Source organism: Pholis gunnellus, assembly GCF_910591455.1.
Source record: "Pholis gunnellus genome assembly, chromosome: 17".
NCBI lineage: Eukaryota > Metazoa > Chordata > Actinopteri > Perciformes > Pholidae > Pholis > Pholis gunnellus.
In genome coordinates, this window is record NC_136544.1 from 8,654,624 (window position 1) to 8,669,749 (window position 15,126).

The window sequence follows — 15,126 nt, forward strand, 5'->3', positions numbered from 1 at the left end:
ATCTGCCTTGGGTAGCTTTGACAGCGTAGTGAAAGGTTTTTAAACAAAGGCTGTTTGGGAAGAAATTAAAACCTGTATGCAATTAATGATGGGGTTATTTTAATGGTTTAGAGCAAGATTTTAGATATGTTTGATACCGATCATTTAGTTTTCAAACCATTATCCTATGCATTGTCACGAATGTTATTTATGTTTTAGGAAACTATATCGTTCCTGGGAGTGTCCATAGAAACATTTTAACCAACATTTACCAAGACGCCCTCTGCGTCCAGACCAACAAACAAAACGTCAAAGTCATCAAATGGACGAAGTGTGTTAATAAAGAGCAAAGGTTGGTGATATAAATAGAATAAATTCATTACACTTCTAGGATTTCTCCTTAGAGAGGATAAAACGGTCCTCAGGGTCCTCATTATTATTTCATCAATCAAGATTTGAACTCAACGCGTGTGCGCGCGCGCCGTACCCTGTCTGGTCTGGAGGGTAGACGAGAAGAATCCAGACCCAGACACTGTGGCGCGCGCCTGCACAGACAGCGGCCTGAATACGTCGGATGAGCGCGGGACGGAGGCGGTGGTACGCGCGAGAGAGCTTGGCCGGGCCACGTAGCGGGGTCTGAAGACACCGGTGCGCAGGTATCTCCGCAGCCCACACGGGACATCAACAAATACTCTCCCACACATTTTGCACAAAAAGATCATTGGCGTTGCTCTTTCTAAATGCACATCCGCGAATTTAGAGGGAGAGCGAGCGAGGAAAGTGCGCGTGCAACCCCGAATCTGTGCAACTCTGATTGCACGAACCCAAGAGGGAGGTCGCTCTCGACGGAGGTAAGCCAGAAAAACCGACAACAAAAATGTAGCTATATCATGTTAATCTTATGCACTTAAATTTATGTCAAGCATGGCTGCTGCTCGAGGAAGCACTTGTAGGTCACCGGTTAAATGGTCCGCGAGCTCAGCTAGCACCGACTTTGTGACAGTGTCGAGTTGAGTGGGTTTGATCGGTACAGCAGGCTGGGTTTGTTAGGAAAGCGGCGCTTCTCATTTTGCACGTCAAGAAAGAGACACATTGATAACAAAGCGTGACATCGGCTTTTCATCTTTGCTTCGTGATGGTCCGATAACTGTCACAGCTGACGCCTTAAAGTGCAGTATCGAAATAGGTTTGAACGTTAATGCTAAATGTCTGACGTTAGCTTTAAGCTAACTAGCCCTAATCTGGGCGGTCTTGGGTTTAAAAAAAAAAAGTGAGTCTAGTGTCTGTTGTGAGCTAATGCATGTCAGCAAATATTAGCCTTTTAGGTGGTGTAGCTCGTGCAGGGTACTATGGTTGTTTTTGAGGTTGAGTAACATTTGCCTGCACTAACGTATCTAATGGCTGCATATTGAGCTAATGTAGCCAAGTTAGCTTGTCATGTGTATGCACTGTGCAGGTCAGTACCCATGGAGTGTTGCTAGCTAGCTAAGTAGCCCAAGTTGGCTAGGCCTGCACGGTGTTACTGCTGTTCGGTGCACAGTGTTGCCTTTTTAGTTTTCACCTTTTCTTTGCTCTGTATTCACTGCGATGTTAACTCCAAGTTTTGGGAGCTGAACAGATTGCCCTCAGCAAGATGTAGCCAAACTCCAATACAGTAGCCGCTGCACTGAACCATATTATACAAAATTATATATATATATTATTATTATTACAGTAGTTGGTTTCGCACTTTGTAACCTCATTAGCCAGAAATAGTGAGCTTGTTGGACCGAATCCTCCCGTTTGTATTTCAATTATGTTTTATTTTTAAAGAGATTTATGTTCCAATGTTATCTTTCCCTTATTTAGGACAGAGCTATCCCAGCTGTGTATATCAGTGGACTGCTGTCAGGATTGGTATCATCTCTCTCTCTCTCTGTGTGCAGTGATGAAAATAAAGAAACGTGGTTTGGGACAGCTTGGAGATACTTTTCTCTGATACTGCTCCATGACCCGATTAATGGGCTTGAGGGCCGGATCCTTACAGAGGCAGGGAGCACCCCTAGAGTGCACCACAACACACAGTGAGCCGGTTAAGGTCTTATGAGTTTGGACAGAGTGAGGAATGTGAACCTTCACATGGTCCTCTACAAGCTGCGAACAGGGAAAGCTCATTAAAGTCTAGACTTTGGAGGGAGAGTGGATTTGTGGAGCACTGCTGCATTAGAAGAGGTAAACGTGATGCCCTTTTTTTTTTACGGCTTCAGAGATCTCACCTGCTTTACCATCACAGACCAAGCATTTGAACACTCGCACCAGTTCGTTTTAGTGCCTTTTGCAGTAAAGCTCCCATCCTGTGTCATTCAAATCTCAAACCACAGTAGCATCTATCTAGTGTATGACTGGCTTTGTGGCTAACCCAACACAAAATGAGTTTTGGTTTCTCTGAAGCATGATTGAGGAAAACTATAACTTGGTTATTGTTGAGTAAACTTTGATTGCTGAGCGTTAGTACTTATTTGGATAACTTCAGAGAGGCATTCATTCATGCACTTTTCTCTCCTTTTGTGCGTCAGGGTGCAGAGTTCCTGTAGGCTTGACCTCCTGATCCGACATGGTGATTTTGTAGAATAATTACCGGTGATATTTGGTAGCTGCGCTCTGCTTGACTCCCACATCAAAGGATTGCATTATTTCGCTGTGAGTGAAACTCTGAAATGACTCATCATCGATAATGATAAGCCGGTGGAAGGATTTTGGCGCTATGTGGGTTACATAACCACACTGTGTGTTTGTGTATTTGCACATGTGCATTTTGGGACCGTTTTTCGGCAGTGAATGTAGCACTTTTTTGATATTGTGGATGGTAAATAAAAATACATTGTTAGTTAGTTGTTGTCTACTCTTTCAACCCCATAAACATTTATTTTAGCCGTCCGTGTGCTTAAAAAAAAGAATGGAACATGGTGCGTGTTAAGTCATGTTCAGGCAGTGGTTTCTCATGGAATTTATATTCCTCTGTCATCCAGACGCAGGATAATCTATTGGGCTCTATGTTTAAGACAGACATGTGAGTTGAGTTGAGTTGTCGGTGCAGAGCTCACCCTCCCCTTGTGGTCTTAATGCTCTCAGAGCTGCTGTCCAATTCTCAGAAAGGATCAGAGTCGGTATGCACAGGAAGACAGGTGTGTCTTTGTGGAGAGACATATTCTACATAAATGGCTGTCACTTGAACTTGCAAAACTAGTAGAGTTTGGCTTTGATACAAACTTGGCAAACATCCATTAGTCACATGTATGGCTTGCGTATTGACATTACATACAAGTGAGATGAAGTGACAGGAGGAACAGAAAAATCAGTTTAGGATTTATTCCCAGAGAAATTATAGCAATGAACTGAGAATGCATTTGAAAAGAATTTAAGATTGAGTTTACACAGAGCGTCGTTGGAATGATTCAGATTTTACTGCTGATGATTTTGAGCAAGTGCAGCTTCTGTTCACTTTGAATTAGTGTTGGTATTGAACCCCCAGTAATAAAATATATATGAGGGCTGTAGTAAAAGTAAGGCACCACAAATGAAAACGTTTTTTTCAGTCGACATATACTACTCCAGAAAAGGTTATCAAAAATAACAAGGCTTGTAATGTGTGCTGTAGTTGCGTATTTATGCGTTCTTTGTAAACAGAGGAGCGTTTTGTGTTAATAAGACAAAAGCTATTTGTGAAGACACAGAGGAGAGGATGTCTCCCATCTCCAAGAAAGGAAATGTGTTTTTTTTTTTGTTTCTTGCTCCGGGACCTTTTCTATTGAACTACCCGCCCTGGTGCACACTCATTGTGAGGTTGTTTGAGGTCAGCCAACTGTCAGCCAGCGGCACCCTGCCCACATGTATGCAAAAGTAAAGAATATACAAATGCCTTAAAGGCCAAATTTATTTGTTTTAATACTGGTTATATTTTTTCATTGTTAAACTTGCAGAAACAGGACAATAACTGTGCGTCGCTCAGGCTTCATTGAAAAGTTGAAATACGGTTTCCTGTGGTTGTATCCGTGTTACTAGCTCCTGAGCTGTGGTTACACAATGCTGTCTAACTGTCAATGGGAGGTTTTGCCTTTCGGTGTGTGTTTCTTTAAGAAAAAGCTAATCTTCGGTTTAATCAGTGGAATTGCCATTGAGTTGGTGTTCCAGCTCATTTTTGTTAATTGTGCCAAATGCAACACTGGAATGTTTTTGAATTTATTGTTTAAGATTCAGGTTGTAGGCGATGCACAGTGATCGCATCTAAAGCATGTCATCATAGTCCATTGCAATTCATATTGAGCTATCACCACTGTTCCAATGTTCTTGTGCTCCCAACCTCGTGTAAAATGTTATCCGACAAGACGATTTAAGACGATGTTTTCCATCTTCTTCTCATGAATGTGCTCTTAAATGAACAAGATGTGTTATGGCGTGTCACTCCAGAAAGCCAAACCATCTCTGCAGTTTATCTTATAGTGAGGCGTTTCAGTTGTGACCTAGAAATATTTACAATAATGAAAATGATAATCGTGCATTTTATTTATAGGCGTCTTTCAAAGCACTCGAGGACACCTCACAGGCACCGTTTAACAACGAGCAGCAGTGTATCAAGGCGTCATAGAATCCAACAAAACGGTGTTTACAATAATAAGTGAATACAATACGTATATATATAAAATCTTAGTCAGTGCAAAACTCAATGTGGTTGTAGCCGTTAGAGACAGAATCCGACTGAATAAGCCAGTTTACGAAGGTGTGAATACACTTTTGAACTTGAAGTCACTCACATTTACTTGTGAAGGCTGTGGTTTTGACTCCTACGCACAGAACTGAAACATTTGTGGGCAAACGAGGCGCTCGGTGTTGAAAACTTGACAATATGGCTGTAGTTTCAGTTCAGACTATAGTAACACAAGAGAGTGGAAGGGCACCTTTTCTAAATCTCACATTTCTTCTGTCTTGTCTCATAGGTAATGCACTGTAAATGGCTTTTCAAGCAATACACAGAGGTCCGTACAGCAGTTCCACGTCTGGCGTTCTGCAGGGCAGCAGCCTTCAGATAAACTGAATCTGGGATCTGCCTACACCTCACATGCAGCCTTGAGAGGAACTCCAAATGTTCAGCATCAAAGACACTGAGCCTTTTGATTTATAAGTTTGATTTTTAAGCATATGGAGCAAAACCTGGAACGGATTTTATGTCTATCCGACTGCATTTCCTACCCTGGACAGCATGGATGCTCTTTTTGAATCGGGTTGAATATCATTCGCCTCATCCCCTCCTTCCTGTCTCTTCAGTAGAAGGAGGGTGGGGGATTGGTGTGGCGTCCCCTGCCCCTCCTTGTAGAGTAGGCTAGTCTACCTTGGAACCATAGCAGTTACTCTTTTGTTTTTTGTTTTTTCCCCCACCAACTCCATCCCTCGATTCCCTCTTCATGAAATCCTGCAAGAGCCTGAGGGAAGAGGTTTCCGTCCCTAGCCTTGGCGGGATGTCCCAGGAGGAAGGACGCAGGACTCCGGTGTCCCAGTCCTATTTTCACTCCCCTAACCCAGACCTGGACCTGGCAGGCAAGCTGTACAAGAGGGAAGTTGGCGGTAAGCCGTATTCTGTGTTGGTAGACAATAAAATGGCAGCCAAGACATCCATGGGAGATCAGAACATTGGTCAGATGCCCACTCAACAGCAGCATCAGCAGTATTTCCGAGAGGGAGGAGTAGGGCAGGAGGTGGGGACGCATGGGTCCCAGGCCGCCAACGACGGCACCTCTGACGACACTGAAGATGATGATGATGACGACGAGGCGGAAGAAGAAGAGGAGGAGGAGGAGGAGGAGGAAGAGGAAGAAGAAGAAGAGGAAGAAGAGGAGGAGGAGGAGGATGATGAAGAAGATGGGGAGGAGGAGGAGGAGGAGGTCTTCAAGCGTGAGCAGATCATTGTCGAGGTCAACCTGAACAACCAGACACTTCATGTATCCAAGGGGGACAGCAAAACTGCAACCACAGCAGATGACTCTGTAAGAGCTGGCAGCGACAACGATGATGACGAGGAGGAGGAGGAAGAGGAGGAGGACAGCCTCGATGAAGAGGATGAAGATGAAGAGGAGATCGAGAGTCGAAGGACGAGGTCAAAGAGGGCTCGTCGCGGAGCCATTAGCACAGCAGCTTCCAGCCAGCCGCGGAGGAAAAGCCTCAGAACGGCTCTGAGCACGGCCGCGGCTGGGATGACCACCAGGGGCCGACGGAAGCGCGTGGAGCCCCCGAAGAGCAAGCGCAGGTCGGCCAGGTCGGCCCCGTCGTCCGCCGGGTCCATGACGGCCGGAGGGAAAGCGGAGGCGGAGGAGAAGGAGATGCTGGCGTGTGAAAAGTGCCCCCGAGTGTTCAACACACGCTGGTACCTGGAGAAGCACATGAATGTCACTCACAGGCGAATGCAGATTTGCGACAAGTGTGGCAAAAAGTTTGTCCTGGAGAGTGAGCTGGCCTTACACCAACAGACGGACTGTGAGAAGAACATCCAGGTAAAGCAGACTTCTCATGTCGTATCACTGTCGTTACACATTGTATTCTGAATGATAAAAGAAGTGCATTTCAGGGGTTCACCATATTCTTTGAGAACATCTTTATACACCTGGATACATTTAGCAGCTGCCCAGAACAACTTCCTTATTTTGGGTGCTTTGATGATAAACCTGATATTCAAGCTTATCATTTCTCCCCAATGAATACAGTAAACATTTGAGACATTAAACTATTGCCTCCCCTGATGTACTAGGTTCATAAAACCAGCTATAATGAGACAGTGGTGTAAGTGTGAGGTAAAGTAACTGTTCTGGGAAACTAAGTTACAATATCTGTTGCCAAAATACTCCCTAATATTGTTTATTAACCATTGGTATCAGTTCTCTAAAACTGAAAAGGTGATTCAGCGTATTAACACCCAAGGGTCCCGCAGCTGGTTTCTGAATATCTTAATTTAGCCCCCTGTTTTGTTTAACTTGATTTGCATCTTTTCGTCTTTCCCCAGCCGGTCAAACCAGTTGAAACCCTGTCAACCGCTCTAATAATTAGTTTAGCTTAATGCAGCATTTCATTTTTGGCATTATTATTATTGCAGAACCTGTTAATGCACTTTTCATGTCCAGAAAGCAACTCTCAATATTCACTCCTGTCAGTAATGGATAGATAAATATATAGATTTATTTCTGTGTCATGCATATAACGTGCCCCAACCCTCATGGGTTCATAAGACACCAAAAATACAGCTGCAGTGGACACATTTCATTAAGTTTCATTGCAAAATGACTTTGAAACCAAACATTCAGCTTTCTCTCCCAGGCCTGGAAGATAAAATCTGCTATAAAAAAAAAGAAATGGTTCCTTTCCTGGTGCACAACAGTGTTTTTCATTGTCATCCGGCCAAATTAAATCAACATAAAATGGAAGTCATTTTACTGAAGAACATCCCTCATGTCCTCGTAGATAAGGCGGCAAAACAACATCTTCCATCTTTAGAAATGATTATTCAGCTGTTCTTAGATTGTCCCATAAAGTCTGCAAATCTCTGGTTCTAGTAAGATGTTCTAAAGCCTTTATGGCTATTGCATGTTCTCTTAACACATGTATTCAATGCTGCAGCCACTCAATGTAACATACCAAGCGTCCACGTCCCTTTGTCTGTTTTTAATTCATCCCAACTGCTCAATCAGGTCCATTAATATGAGGTTACGTTGGTTAGAGGACAACAAAATGATCAAGGAGTTGTCTTTGTAATGCACTTTTTCTGGTGTATGGTAAACGTGAATCATCTTTCACAAACTAAGTTCTCACTTTACAACTTTAACGTTATTAAAGAATGGTCAGATATTTTACATCCGTCCAATTAATACTTCCCCATAGTTATTAACCGCGCTGTCTAAATAGTTTTAAATGATTCCGTATCTGTTGAGGAAAGAATGCTGCAAATAGAGCAGGCTTATCTCTAGGAATGCGTTTGAAGTCTGGTCCCTTCTTAAGCAAATCAAAAGCAGAACTATTGACACAATAAGTATAAATATTACATCAACACAGTGTCCGACTGATGGTCCGCATGTTAAACGTACAAGTGAGGCTATCAACAGGCAGACGGTGCAGAGCTCCTGGTGGAGCCTCACCACTTCTATTCTCCTGGGAAAGAGACTCACATGATGAGCAAAGCCAGAAGGCATGAGAGAGATACTAGAACAAAGTGGAAGTCTCTTTGATTTGATGGACCAAAATCGCGCCCTCTGGCCATCCTAAGTGCATGGGGTTTTGGTGTTTTTTATATGTTGGTGGCAGCGTAATGCTGCAGGAAAACTTCCATTTACAACTGGATTTATTTTCCACCAAGACCAAAGCCCCGGAACACAGAGCCGATGCTCAGGAGTGGCCTCAAAACTACCATGTCGGTGCTCTGTATTTTGTAAGTCGGCCCATAATTGAATCCAGTTGAGAATTGGTGCATTTCTACAGAGAAGAATTAGCAAATGTGATACAAAACCCACACAGACATAAATCTGTAATTGCTGGCAAAGGTGCCTCTTCTGAATATCCATTTGAAAGGGAAAGAATACATTCACACTCTGTTGTTTTGTAATTTATGCAACTTACTTTGGGTTTAAGTCTCTCTCTGTTGATCAGTGTGTTACATCCACTTTGAATCAGTTCCATTAAACAAAACATGACATGGCCCAAGTATTTTAACTGTATACGATTTAAATCTGGAATCACACCAACAAGCCAAATTAGCGTGAATAAAATCCACACATTCCCGTTTATTTCTCCCCCAATGGCGTCTAAATCGATTGATCATCTCCTGGAGATCTCCAGAGGGAAGTCAGGGAATGGGTCTCATTGTGGTTTGTCCCCAGCAGAGGGAGCCAGAGTATAAGCAAACAGTTTGATGGCCATCAGGTTTTGGTGTTTGTGATATTTATCAGCAACAATAATCTTAAAAAAAAAATGTTTATGTCCTTTTTAGTGCGTCTCCTGCAACAAGTCTTTTAAGAAGCTGTGGTCACTGCATGAGCACATTAAGATTGTGCACGGCTATGCAGAAAAGAAGTTCTCATGTGAAATCTGTGAGAAGAAGTTCTACACGATGGCTCACGTCCGCAAGCACATGGTTGGTAAGTGGGGGTCTGTTTAATAAGTTCCTATTGTGCCGCATCACTGTCATATTTCATATTTGGGGTGATACTCGGCTTTTATACGACTGAACAACAACATATCAATATTTTGTAATTTTATGCCGACCATATTTTCTTTTGAGGTGTTAATGTGGCATTTCTTTTGAATAATCAGATAAATTCTCTTTGCTTAAATAAAATAAAGCAGTAGTCTTTTTCTTTATTCATACACGGCTATCTTTATTGAAACTTTGACATATCATCTGATCAGGTGTGTGCAGTTGTCTCATTATTGTTTTCCTCTCTCTCTCTCTCTCTCTCTCTCTCTCTCTCTCTCTCTCTCTTTCATCCATTTCTTCCCCCTAACCCAGCGCACACAAAGGACATGCCATTTACCTGTGAGACGTGTGGGAAGTCGTTTAAACGCAGCATGTCTTTGAAAGTTCACTCACTGCAGCATTCTGGAGAGAAACCTTTCCGCTGTGAGGTAAGATGCACATCGTGGCCCTGTTCAGACGTGATATCCTGTCAAATTTAGATCAATTTGCAGTTCACGACGGCATCACAATGCGTCTCACCTGCGTCTAAAGTGACCACTTGTGATTAGATTTAGTCGGTATAGGACTTCCTCACCTGAGAGGAGCTATAACAGTGTAGGGCCGGCCGATGAAATCACAGATTTCTTTCACATTGCACCCGATTTACTATTTTATTTAACTTTTTGTCTTAAAAAAAAACTAGGCCTACGTTAGACAAAGGCATGATTAACATTCACCAAACAGCACTTATAAGAAAATGAATAAAAGATGCCTTGTGTAAAAAGGTCCGTACCGTAATTGATCAAGTTACAGCGAAAATCTATTTAAATTTTTAAACATTAATTCATTGATAAAATCGGTTTTATCACCCTAAGGGTGTTTGCTGTGCTGTATGCAAATTGCCCCTCAACGTGATCACTGACGCGTTCGTGTTCACAGTTTGCTACACAGTGTGAATATGCTACAAAACCTCCCAGACGATGCCTTTTTAAAAGTAAAAACACAGTCTATCCTTGTTCTCACAGTCACAAGTGAATGGCGCTGAATGCAGGTGTACCGACGACGAATGGGGCGTATTTGTTATGTTCTCTCGTCTGCGGAGAGGCGGACCATCCTCCCGTGTTTTAAACATTCACTGGACGGTTATATCATCCGACTTCTACCGAGAAGTCAAACCATGTCAAATACTAGCCAACCGCTCATAGTGTTCACCAACTAACCTAAAATACGTGTAAAACTAAATGTTAAGTGTTCTGGGGCTTTAATCAACATCTCTAATGGATGCATTTTGTCACATTGTGGGTCAAGACTTCCAAGCGCAGTGGGGTTAGTAAGAGTTTATTATGTTCTGTCCTCACTCGGGAAGTCAGAGGAAGTTGACAGATGGGGTGGTTTACTCCCACCCGAGGCCTTTTAATGTCCAACCACATGAATGGACGGCGCACGGGGAACATGTGTGTATGGGTGGAGCTGCTCTAATTAAATGTTTAAAGTCATTCTTCACTTTAACGTGCTTATTAAGGATGTATGTAATGTATAGGCCATTATCCTCAGTGATCTAACTCTGTTGTGCCAAATGGAAACTGCTAGTTATTTTTCCCCACAGACATTTATTTAGCCGGGTGGTGCCGTTGAGATTATAAATATTTTACTTTCGGAAAAGACCCGACCAAGAAAGCCTCATAATGCAAATATACAGCGTGGTTACATGCCCCCAAATACTCTGCTGTTTGTTGGTTTGCTGCACTAACCTCATTTCTTAAATGTCATGTTTTTATAAAGAAGACAAATCTGCTCCCTTTTATCAGATTAACACAGCTAGATATCTGGAGAAACCTGATTTCTTGTCCATGTGTACAGTTATCCTGGGATGGCCTCCCTCGTATGCAAAATAATTACATTAAAACAAGTTTGAAATGCATGAAAATTACTGCTGTCATGTAAAACAGTTGCCTGACAGCAGTGTGTCCCGTCCGTAAACAAGATCACATAACTTTTAACATCACTTGTAATACTCAAAACGTATTATTAAAAGTCAACATGGCAGCCTTCGTGATTGCTTTAAACGTGTCAAAGGAAACACTTCAGGTTATTTTCAACAAGTTAGAACGAGGAGTATGTGAAAGCTCTTTACCCTGACTCAGCGTTTTGTTTGTATGTGCGAGCGCACGCCGTGTCCATGGACTTGGCGTGTTATCTGAAATGCCTTCTGTCGTCTCTGCTGTAGAACTGTGACGAGCGGTTCCAGTACAAGTACCAGCTGCGCTCCCACATGAGCATCCACATCGGACACAAGCAGTTCATGTGCCAATGGTGTGGCAAAGACTTCAACATGAAACAGTATTTTGATGAGCACATGAAAACACACACAGGTGAGAAATGTCGAGCGTGTGCGCTCACGATGTTCAGACCAAATGTGCCGGTGTTCACAGGGTCTGTTGGGACGTCTTGTAGGAGGAAAACGTACCCAGCCCTTTTCACTGCAGGAACATACTTCTAGTTTTAAAGCCAGATTGAGTTCCTCGGCTGTTGTACATGCCCATTAAGACATTCCTCGTCTCCAGATTTGAGTGTCCAATGGCCCAGCAGCTATCGGGGTGGAGTCTCCAGTGCACTCACAAGCACTGTACAGATACACAGACTTAGAAATGGACTTTCTTGTAATGTTATGCAGCCAACTTTCCAGTCTTAAAAAAAGCACCACTGAAAGCCCCCTGTTTGAGTTATGTACTGGCAGAAAGCTCTGAGCTGAGCCGTAATACGTTGGGGACGGACGTGTCACCTTTCTGGCATCCGTCTTCCGCTCCATCTCTGCACTCTCTCCTCTCCAGCATCTGAAGGATTTGAATGTCACAGTTGTGCAACACTAAATGACACGGAACAACAAGACGACTCGGCTGTTGTGCCAGTTGTATGCAAAAGTTTATGTTTCATGCAAAGTAGTTTTATTTTTATCACGTCCATCTTCAGCTACTTGTGAATACGAATTCAAAAGGTGCTTTTTATGTCCTGAATCAAGTCCCTCTGACGAAAAAGGTCATAGATTAATGCTTGTATTCTGTCTGTCGCTAATCTTAACGTCAATACTTGACATTCTGAATGCTTTGAGAGGAAAACTTTGCCAAACAACAACAATGTTCCTGGGCTCAGTCGCCATACACACTCTCTAAAAACAGAAACACATGGGATGTTCCCAAGATGAACATTATAGTGGTGCGAGCAGGGAAACTTCGCCCAGTTTTTGTAATGAGAGGGATGTTGTACATCAAAGAAGAGCCTTGCATATATATATATCGGGGCTTATAATGACTACCCAGACACCCGCTGTACTACATCCCTCTGGTTTTCTCTCGCTGCTCTATTGCTATTTCCAAGCCCAAACTGAGCAGTGCAGCCTGTTTGTCTTTCACCGTTTTTTCAGCCTGACGTGGGTGGACACTCTGCTCTCCGTTGGCCCTCACGGTTCTATTTTTGATGTGTAATTACGCTACCCTCTCTTCCCCCTTGCCGCTACCGACCAATTTAAGCTCCTGCAGCAGGAGACACACCCAGCCGTGCCCTGTAATAGGCGGCACACATGTTGAACAAACACTCCCAAAAGTTTGTTTGACTGTGCGCAGATCTTTCCCGATGTCTTGTGAGTGTAATGTAACGGTTACAGAAGACGAGCACATTCGCTGTCACCTTCTCATATCCGGTTGGTTCGGAGGAGCTTCGTGCATTAACATGCCAGTGTACGGCATTTAGAGAGCCCTTCAGCAGCCTGCTAATAGATGGCTGTGTGGGTGGTAGCTGGCACATTCAGTAGCTCCATGGAGGGAGGTTAATGAGAGCAGCGTTCCAACCAAGCCGCTGCTGTTCATTTTTCACATCTCCTCTCCTCAAAGTGTGAATTGTAATAGCTTCCTTCGGAGTGGGTGGGTAGACGGCAAAGACCCTCAATTCAAGATGCCAACGTGTTGGCATCTTACAAAAGAGAACTGTCGCTCTTTGTAGAGAGAAATGGTGGTTTTTTGGAGCTTTAATCAGTTGATTAATAATCTTGTAACCATCTCATTTGACTCTGACGCATCGTATTGTTGTCTCTTTTTAGCTCCACTGATACAGTCTCTGTCTTCCTCACACGTGAGTCTTTTTTTGTGATTTTGCAGGAGAGAAGCCTTTCATTTGTGAGATCTGCGGGAAGAGCTTCACCAGCCGGCCCAACATGAAGCGCCACCGCCGTACTCACACGGGGGAGAAGCCCTACCCCTGCGAGGTGTGCGGCCAGCGCTTCCGTTTCTCCAACATGCTCAAAGCACACAAGGAGAAGTGTTTCCGGGTCACCAGCCCCGTGGTCCTGCAGACCAGCGGCCCACCTGTGCCTGTCCGCATCTTTGCCAACACCTTCTCGTCCTCTTCCTCCATCTCTGGTCCCTCCGCTGCCACCGCGGCCTCCACCTCGGCACCCATGGGCCTCAACCCAACGGGAGGGCCCATGCCTGCACGAGGCCCCGTGGGACACACGTTCTCCCACGTACAGCTCCATTCAAACCCCTCTCACCATCATCCCCACCCCTCGACAACCCAGCAACACCTCTCAAACACACCCCAACACGCCCCGCCTCACCCCCACCACCACCTGGCAGTGCCCCCAGTCTCCCATCTACCCCCACCCCCGGCCCTATTCAAGAGCGAGCCCTTAAACCACTGTGGGCACGAAGACAGCAGCTACCTGCACCACATGGCTCCCCCCGACAAGGGCCCCGGAGCCCCACAGCACCACTGAACATGGGCCCCCGGCTCTGCAGGCCCACACCAAACCGCGCCTTGTTCCTCCTCTTCTCATAGTCCTGCCTCAGTCTCTCTCAGTTGCAGGGCCCCTGATCACAAGGGGGCTACTCTCAAACTGATTTAAATAAGTAAAGCTACACACACACACACACACACACACACACACACACCCTCAGTGCACACCTTATTTAAGGAAGACCCCTACTTAAATGACAAAGATTTTACAACCTCTAAAAAAATAAATTCTTGAACATTTTCTGAGGAAATCTACACAAAAGGATTTCCGTGCGAGTTCTCCGTTTGTACATTAATGGGTGTAAAGTGTCTCCTTTTCAGCGAAGGCTGCTGATGGGAGGTCGACGTATGCATTACCTGAGCACCATCAAGGATCAGTGTCATTTAACGTTCCTCCTTATGTTGGCACATTGATCTCTGTGTACTTCCTCCCCATAGCAATACTCCACCTGTCCTACTAGTTGAACTGTAGAGCCTCACCCCCCAAAGCAATATTTGATGAATGTTGTAACTGGTTCTACCCGAACCTTTAGGCCAAGGTTGAGGCTTTCTGTCAGAGGGGAAACAGCAGCAGTGTACGATGCAGTGCCATAGGCTAAAGTGAGGGGGGGGGGGGGGGGGGGGGGCGTTTACAGGTTTTGTAAATGGTTAGTTGAATCTAGACAAAGTCTGAGATTCACACTATGGTTAAATGGTGCTTTCCATTCCAGTGCATACAGTGTTTCTTAAGTTTTGCTTTTTCCATTTGATTTCCAGAAGTTCAATATTACAGAATAACGATGTGTTGTGTCGGCCTGGCATTCCTACAATGGATGTGAGGTTTGACTGGATATGTTGTGATCAAGAAACTCAGATTATGCAGGACATGCACGCTCACACTTACCGAAGCACACACACGCACACACACTCAAAAGACGAACCATACGGTCACTGATTTACTTGCTGTGTTCAGTGCGACCTCAGAACTGTTGGTCATCAGATGCTTTTAGATAACGGATGACTGTCAATTACTGCCACTGTGAGGGGCCAGACACATGGCCCCATCAGGATTTACCCCACTTCCCTTCGCTGCTGTCGAAATGATACGGGTTACCATGTGAAAGGTCATTTGACACACACACACACACACACACACACAGTACACACACACCTGGGACCTTCTTCATCACAGT

General features: G+C 44.2%; 1 protein-coding gene across 1 annotated transcript; it reads left to right on the plus strand.

Annotated features, from left to right (window-relative positions):
* The first annotated feature begins 609 nt into the window (after nucleotides 1–609).
* Nucleotides 610–14,438, plus strand: znf652 (zinc finger protein 652). The gene is made up of 7 exons (XM_079177286.1): nucleotides 610–830; nucleotides 4,953–5,795; nucleotides 5,883–6,500; nucleotides 8,981–9,128; nucleotides 9,500–9,615; nucleotides 11,394–11,538; nucleotides 13,318–14,438. The coding sequence occupies exons 2-7, from the start codon at nucleotides 5,418–5,420 to the stop codon at nucleotides 13,932–13,934; spliced, it is 2,022 nt and encodes a 673-aa protein (XP_079033412.1). The 5' UTR covers nucleotides 610–830; nucleotides 4,953–5,417; the 3' UTR covers nucleotides 13,935–14,438.
* Nucleotides 14,439–15,126: the final 688 nt, after the last annotated feature.

Bases quoted from the DNA above. Each gene is read 5' to 3' on its own strand.
- znf652 (XM_079177286.1), top strand. From the start codon at position 5,418: ATGAAATCCTGCAAGAGCCTGAGGGAAGAGGTTTCCGTCCCTAGCCTT. The intron at 5,796-5,882 runs GAGGAGGAGGAG...GATGGGGAGGAG, and splicing joins ACGACGAGGCGGAAGAAGAA to GAGGAGGAGGAGGTCTTCAA. The intron at 9,129-9,499 runs GTAAGTGGGGGT...CCCCTAACCCAG, and splicing joins CGTCCGCAAGCACATGGTTG to CGCACACAAAGGACATGCCA.